A 7,488-nucleotide genomic window follows, 5' to 3' on the forward strand; every position below is an offset into this window, starting at 1 on the left:
ACCCCGGCGCTGCGGTCACAGCAGTCATTCTTGCAGAATCGCTGTAAACTACTCTCCCTGGCTGCTTCCAAAGTGCCTCACAAGCAGCATCGTCCCATCATTAAAGCAGCGTGTCGTCAGTAAACCACAGAACGATTCAGAGCAGGGGCCGTCACGGCTGCCGATGGCACAGTGGTCACGTGGAGGCAGAGTGACTGCAGTGACAGGCACCTCAGGGCGGCACTGGGGACTGTCGGGGACAGCGTGGGGCCTCGCTGGGCGCTTTAACTCCATTCTGCTCCCAAACGTGGCTCACAGGACGTCCGAGGGGGATGGGGTCTAGCGGCCATCATGACTGAGCCACAAGTGTCTACCAGCCCAGAAACAGCGAGATGGCTACTCGCTCAGGAAAACCTAGCTCGGCCTCTGGGACTGCAGGCCGCTCCCCTCCTGTGCCAGTCACTCAGGACAGGCTTCCTCCTGGACGCCCTCCTTGTCCCTGGCCTTGGTGTCCTCTGCCAGCAGCCGGTGACAGGAGGTGGTGGCAGACAAGCAGGGCCCCGTCCCTCTCCAGAGCCCACTGGGAGGGATGTGACCCAGGTGCCCCGTGACACGAGGACCCTGGCGGTTTACCTCAGCTGGGCAGTGGTGCCTGGCAACCCCGCACCACAAAGAGCATGGCCTCGCCAGACAGCGACCCCCCACTACACGGGCGAGGGACGCACCCAACACCTGCCACCTCAGAGACCCCACGGCCTCACCAGAGGGGCTGTGTCCTCTCCAGTCCACAGCCCTGTGCTCTCAGCTTGGGGGGCTGTACCCAGGGCGCCCCCTCAACCCACCCCCGGCCTCCAGCTGCTGAATGGACCCGAGGGCCAAGCCAGCCTTGAGCAGAGAAGACAGGACAGAATGAGCTTTCTCACTGAAGGAATACAGCTCAAGGGACAGAAAACTTCCTTAAAAACATTTTCAAAATATATTTTATTTCTTTTCCATATGGATTTTGCTAAATGTCCAAGGTAAACATAAACTTTGTGTATGGAAATAAGGAGAGTTCTTTAAGAACCAGCATTGAATCAGTCATAAGAATGATCAAATTTTGATTATGGAAAATAAACCTGCATGTTATCAAAAGTAGAGAGCTTGAGTGAAGAGTTTTCTTGACAGAGATGTCTCTCATTTATGAGAGAAGTTGGCTCAACCCACTACCACGTGTACAGATGAGAGAAAACACATCACCGTGGAAACAGCAGCTTTATACCTGAGGACGTTCAGCCCCCGTGCACCAGCCTCCCGTAGGGACTGCCCACCTGTGTGGGTCAGTGCTGAGTGCTGATTATAAGCACGTCCTCTTGGAGACGTGTTTTGAATAAACCCCGTAATCTGAAAAATTATCACTGTCAATGGTACTAGACGTGCAGAGAATCAGCGTGTGCCTCTCACCCTCTACGTTTCCGCACCATCGGCGTCATCCTCGTCGTCGTCTTTGGCTCTGAAATGCATTTTCCTAAATTCGCGTCTGCTCATGGAAGGGCAGGATGAAGACACTGGCGGGAGGTCCTTGGAGGGAAGAAAACACCTGGCATAAGCCCCCTGGCTCCAGCCCCCAGTGTGGGCTCAACTCCCCTCTGCATGATGGAAGGAAGGAGAGGCACCGGGTTAAAGGCAGGAGCCAGCCCGGCAAGTGTGGGCAGCTGCCCAGAGAACCACAGGCCACGGCCACGACTTCCCATGGCACAGGAGGGCCCAGACGCACACAGGGCCAGGCCTGCCCACACCTGCGCTCACCAGGGCATCAGTTCTCGGACTTAGGGGGGTGGGGCCCCAAATTGGCACCTGTTTTGCTCTCTCCTCCCCAGTGACAGTTCTTACTGTGTGTGATCCACACCGAGCAGCGTGCACACGTGAGGACCGAGGTCAGGACCGAGCATGCGGTCTGCTGGGGATGCCCGTCCTGAGGAAGGGAGAAGCACTGGCCTTACCTGCATGAGCTCCACATTTCCAAAGAAGCGGCTCACAGGCATTGGCTGGTTGCTGTCGTCGTCCAGAAGGGCGCTGCCGTCCATGAGCAGTGGGGCCGCGGGGCCCTGCTCCAGGTCCAGTGCTGCCCCGTCCCTAGCGGGGCAGCCACCGTTGGACTCTCCTCCCACAGGGGCCCTATGTCTCGGTGGGAGTGGCTCGTCCTCAGTCTCTGCCGGGCTGGCATCGCTCTCGGTTCCACAGCGCCCTGGGAGGGGACCAGCTGTCCCCTGGGGAGTGGACCCGCCAGCTTCCTTTCCCAGAAGTGAGGCCCCATCCTCGGCCGACGCCAAAGGTTCGTGTGTACACGGGGTCTCGGAGGGCGTGGCAGCGCTGTCACTCCGGTGTTTCTGGAGTTCTGACTTCACAAGATGACCTTTGTCATACTTGAACTTCTTGGACGTCCGCCTGTCGGTGGCTTTGTGTGATGAGGGAGTCTGTCAGGAGAGAACATGCAAGGGGACACCAGACATGTTTTGGGGTACGAAGCAGATGGCATATAATTAACACGCCTCAACCCTGGAGGCTGGCTGTCCTGCTCCTGGCTGACAGCGTCCCTGCTGGAACCACAGCTTCGAGGACAGGGTCCTTTCACGGTTTCCAGTGAAGGGGCACCGTCCAGATGGATGGCTGGGAGAGAGTCCAGACACGCCCAGCGCTGTCCCCTGAAGGGTGTTGTGACAAGTGAAACGACAACCCAAGAACCAGTTTCCGTTTGTCTCTGCTGGGACGTGGGCTCCCAGGAGACAGAGCTCTGTGTGCCCGGCGCAGGAACGGGACTTGACTCAGCGCAGCTTTAAGGAGCAGTGCCCTGGGAGATATGGGCCGGTGCGGCTGTGAGACCCAGTCCAGCCAGACCCCAGGCTGTGGCTCAGGGAGCAGCTCCAGGAGCTGGGGCTGCCTGGCTGCCAGGCCTGCAAGACCCTGGACGGCAGACACAGGCCCCCTCCCTCCTCAACTGCCCACAGTCGGGAGCAGCACAGCCCGTGCCCACGTCGCTCAGGCTGCTTGGCAGAGGCTGCTGAGCCCACTGCCCTCAGAGGGCAGCACAAGCCCTGAGGTGGATCCTCCCACGGTCCCAGCACCGTGACCTTCATGCTGGTCTGTTGGCCTCGCCCCAGGCTTTCTAATGCAACATGTCTCGTAGAAAGGTGGACACTCCATCCAGTCCTGTATCTGAGGGGTGAGGCTCACCTGACATGCTGTCTGGGCAGACGTGGTGACGTGGGTATCCTGGGCTGAGGCTGATGCAGCTGAGCAGCTCCGGGCTCGGAGGCGCGCTGAGGACCGCACTCCACCTGCCAGCTGAGCCAGACCAGAGGCCAGTCAGAGACTCGGAGATGGCCCCTCCCGCCCCCATGTTTTTACTGACTGTGCAAAGACAGCAGCCTGTGTCCCTGCTCAGAAAGTTCTCGAACTTTTACAGGGTGTCCCGAGTTCTTGGTAAAAAGCAAAAAAAGCAAAAGACAACCCTTCATGCCCCCTCCTTGAAATCTCAGGGGAGGGGTCCCAATCCCATTGGTTTGAAGGTGCTCCAGCTGCTGGTGGACAGACCTCGATGCTGACAAACCACCCCACCACCACCTCGCTAAGAAGGCAAATTAAGTCTTCTAGTAATAAGGAAAGGATTAATTGAAACAATAAAGCTTACAATCATTTCTTTTTTTTTAATCAGTATTACCACTGTTATTCCTTTTTTTAAATTTAAATTTATTTATTTTAATTGGAGGTTAATTACTTTACAATCATTTTACTTAAGAGTAATTTTAGGTTTTCAGAAAAGCAGCGAAGATGACAAGGGAGTTCCCACCCAGGGCATCCCTCAGCTTCCCTGGAGCCAACAACCCGCACGTCTGTCAAAATGAAGATGAGACCGGGCTTTATGCGAGTCTCACCCGCTTCCTCACTAACTGCTTTCTCTGTTCCAGAATGGGGACACTTAGACACTTAGCACACAACACACGAAAGCTCAGGTGAGAACTTGAAAGTGAAAGAGGTGGGTGACAGGGAGGAGGGAGTCGTGGAGGGCAAGCTAGACAGCCCCCAGTCACCGTAATCGAGACCTGGAGACACCGACTGGCTGGATGGGGGCAACACGTGCCAAAGTGGAGAAGAGAGATCAGAAATCACACAAGCTCCTTGAAAAACCTTTAACAGCAGCTTCTTACCCATCCCTGCCCCGCCCCACCCCCACCCCCACCCACAGAGCCTTAGACATAAGAGATACAGGTTGGATCCCTGGGTTGGGAAGATCCCCTGGAGGAAGGCATGGCAACTCACTCCAGTATCCTTGCCTGGAGAATCCCACTAGGAGATTGTAAATGGAAAAAATATGGAAAATACGCCCGTTAAGTTAGCAATTACTTGAGAAAGCAGGCTTGCTTAGCAACAAAACCATGAGACAGAAGTATAAGACATGCCCCCAGACAATAAAACAGTGGTGACGTGAGCCCCATGTCCTGCCCAGTGAGCTCAGTAAAGTAACGATCCCTAGGATGTGCTCTCTGCATACACAAAACAATAATTTGTGGACCTTGCTTGACCATATAGGGACAAGAAAACTCCCCTGCTCAGCCTGGAGGAGGAGCTGATGATGGAAGCATGATGTCTACTCAAGAAAGACAAAGTTCTTCTCTCCCTGTCCACTTTTCCTTTGATTATGAAACTAAAGCCTAAGTTCTCGGGGTACAACACCCCCTCTTCCACCCACTCGTAAACCGCACAAGCATCCATTCTAATAATCACTTCTTATCCATCACTTTGCTCTTGCTGAATTCTTTTCTGCACTGAGACATAAAGGACAGTGGCACTGGAGCTCTTTGGAGCCCCAGACATGACACCAATAGGTCTCACAGTTAAGAGTCCAACTCCAAATGTATTGATCCCGGGTCACACTGGCTTTCTCAAGGTGGGGCGTGAGGGAAATGGACTGGCCCTCGTGACAGCTGCCACCCAAGTGTCGATGCTCAGGTTCTGCTCGTGCTGAACAGCCTTAAAAGGAGCAGCACTCCCACTTCAAACTCGGGAGAGGACCCTGCTTGGGTCACACACTCATTGGAGCCCCTCTCCCTGCTCTGCCACCAGAGTTACCACATGAAAGCCCTGGTGGCTTGTCAGGGGGATGAGCCAAGACCCTGCTGGGTTCTGGGGCGTGTGCTGTGTAGGCCCTCCAGTAGCAGCAAGGTGCGTCTAGGTGCTTTCTACATAGTCCTTAAAATACTAGGGTGCAACCGCTCCTCAGAGGGCTTGTTACCACTCAGGGCAGGGGTGGCGGACACAGTACCCAGAGTTGCTATAGTGTCTAAAATGTCCAGTTTCCAACAGAAAAGTAGGAAGCATGCAAAGAAACAGGAATGCAGACCCAAAGACTAGAATAATTGCAAGTAAAAGAAACTGCCTGTGACAGTGATCAGATGCGGGATTTATCAGAGAAGAACTTCAAACTAGCCATTTTAAACATGTTCAAGAATTAAGAGAAACCATGATTAAAGATTTAATGACATCATACCAAATAAGAGATTATCAATAAATAAAAACAGACATTATAAAAAAAACAAATGGGAACTCAGGAGTTGAAAATTACAATAGCTGAAATTAAAAATTCACTGGTGGGTTTTGAGTGGGCAGTGCTCAAGAATAAATATGGACCAGAAGAATAAGAGAACTTGAAGACAGATTGCTAGATTACACAAACCGAAAAACAAAAAGAAATAAGGATGAAATAGAATGAAGAGAGCCTCAGAGACCACTAAATGAACCATCATACATGTAATGGGAGTACCAGGAAGAAAGGAGTACAAAAAAAATTGGAAAAAATAAGGGCTGAAAACTTCCCAAATTTATTGAAGAACAATGTACAAACCCAGCAATTTCAAATAACTGAATTTCAAGTAGGATAACTGCAAAGAGATCTATAGTCAGATGCAACCCTACAAATGCTGCAACTCAAGGACTATGGAAGATCTTGCAAACAGCAAGAGCTCACTCAGTCGTGTCCGACTCTTTCCAGGCTCCTCTGTCCATGGGATTCTCCAGGCAATAATACTGGAGTGTGTTGCCATTTCCTCCTCCAGGGGAATCTTACCCACTTAGGGATGGAACCGGCGCCTCCTGCATTGCAGGAGAATTCTTGGGAATCCCCAAGTGGCGGAGCTAAACAATCCATCACAAGTCAGGAAGTCAGACTGGGAAAGTGCCATCCACCTGGGGTCTTCAGGAGACCCACTTTGGAGTCAAAGGTACAAACAATAAAAAGGAGAACAGACCAGGAGAGCCCAGGTGCGGCTCCCATCCCCAAGAGGCCCACCTCCACAGGCAGGGCGTATCCAGTCCCGGGCCCTAGACCGCCCGACGGCGGTACCAGGAGCTACCGCCCCTCAATTCTCTCCACCCTCCGGGGTGGACCCCTCGTCGTGTGCCCCAACTTGGGCTGACAGACTCCGGGCCGGGCAGCGTCAGAGTATCGGGGGTTCAGACTAGCTCTGGAGAGGGAACCCCCCATTCCAGAACTTGGTCTGGGAACATCCTTCTCAGAGCCCTCCAGCCGGGGGGGGGTGTAGGGTACGTGCGCCTGTGTGTCTGGTGTGTGCTTCTGTGTGTGTGTGGGGGAGGGGGCTAAGGGCGTGGCCTAAGAGAACCCCCCTCCCGGGGGGCGTGGCCTGGGAGACCCCTTCCGGGGGTCGAGACACAGGCGGAGACCCCTCCCCCCTCCTTCCGAGGCGTCCTATGGCTCAGCCTCAGCTCCCACGCGGCCTCCGCCCCCCTCACCTTCCGGCTCCTCATGAGTGTGAGCGGCGCGCTGCCGCTCCCAGCCCCGCAGCCAAGGCTCCGCGCCCAGCCTAATCCTTTCCACCGGAGAAGAGATCCGGCGGCCCTTGGCTCGCGCCGCGGCGTGTGACGCCACCAGAAGACTGGCCAATCACAGCTCGGCGTCCCCAGGTATGTGACCCAACAGAGTCGGCGTTTTACGTATGGGCGGGGAGACGGCCATGTTTGTGAAGGGCTCCTCCCTTGCGGTTTCTCCAGCCGCCATGTTTAAGTGGGGCGGCGGCCATGATTATAAGGGGCGCCTCCCTCCTAGTTTCTGCGGTCTCCATGTTTAAGTGGGGCGATGGCGACCAGGTTGAGGGACCCTGGCTGCTGTCCCTGGCCACGAGCGTGGAGGTGGGCGGGAAGGCCCTGCGCGGTGGTCTCTTCCACGCGAGTCGGGCAGCTGAATTTCCCCGGTGCCGGCCCTGTCTTCTGGGCTCCGGGCGCGATGCTACAGTCCCTGGAAGTGGGCCCGCGAGGCCGTCCCCGGCCGTGTTCGCACTGCCCGCCGCCGGGGGCGGGGCGGGCCGGGCCCGGGGCTGCACGGCGAGCCCGATCGCGGGGGCTGGGAAGGCGGCGGCCTCTCCCGCCGCGAGCTCCGGGGCGGCCACCCTCGGCTGGAGCTCCCGGGTGGAGCCCCCCGCGCTAGGCCGCACCACCTAGCGGCGGCCGACGGGCGGG

At 55.6% G+C, this 7,488-nt stretch overlaps 1 protein-coding gene across 1 annotated transcript; it reads right to left on the minus strand.

Annotated features, from left to right (window-relative positions):
* Positions 1 to 941: 941 nt before the first annotated feature.
* C5H1orf174 (chromosome 5 C1orf174 homolog) lies at positions 942 to 6,996 on the minus strand. Its single transcript, XM_006053808.3, has 4 exons — positions 6,766 to 6,996; positions 3,193 to 3,303; positions 1,962 to 2,435; positions 942 to 1,539 (listed from the first exon to the last, which is right to left on the minus strand). Exons 1-4 carry the CDS (start codon positions 6,778 to 6,780, stop codon positions 1,426 to 1,428), a joined length of 714 nt encoding a protein of 237 aa, XP_006053870.2. The 5' UTR covers positions 6,781 to 6,996; the 3' UTR covers positions 942 to 1,425.
* Positions 6,997 to 7,488: the final 492 nt, after the last annotated feature.

Source organism: Bubalus bubalis, chromosome 5, assembly GCF_019923935.1.
Source record: "Bubalus bubalis isolate 160015118507 breed Murrah chromosome 5, NDDB_SH_1, whole genome shotgun sequence".
Taxonomy (NCBI): domain Eukaryota; kingdom Metazoa; phylum Chordata; class Mammalia; order Artiodactyla; family Bovidae; genus Bubalus; species Bubalus bubalis.

Coding starts and splice junctions, on each gene's coding strand:
- C5H1orf174 (XM_006053808.3), bottom strand. Junction 2,436..3,192: donor CTGCCCAGACAGCATGTCAG/GTGAGCCTCACC, acceptor CTCTCCTGACAG/ACTCCCTCATCACACAAAGC. Junction 1,540..1,961: donor GAAATGTGGAGCTCATGCAG/GTAAGGCCAGTG, acceptor CTTCCCTCCAAG/GACCTCCCGCCAGTGTCTTC.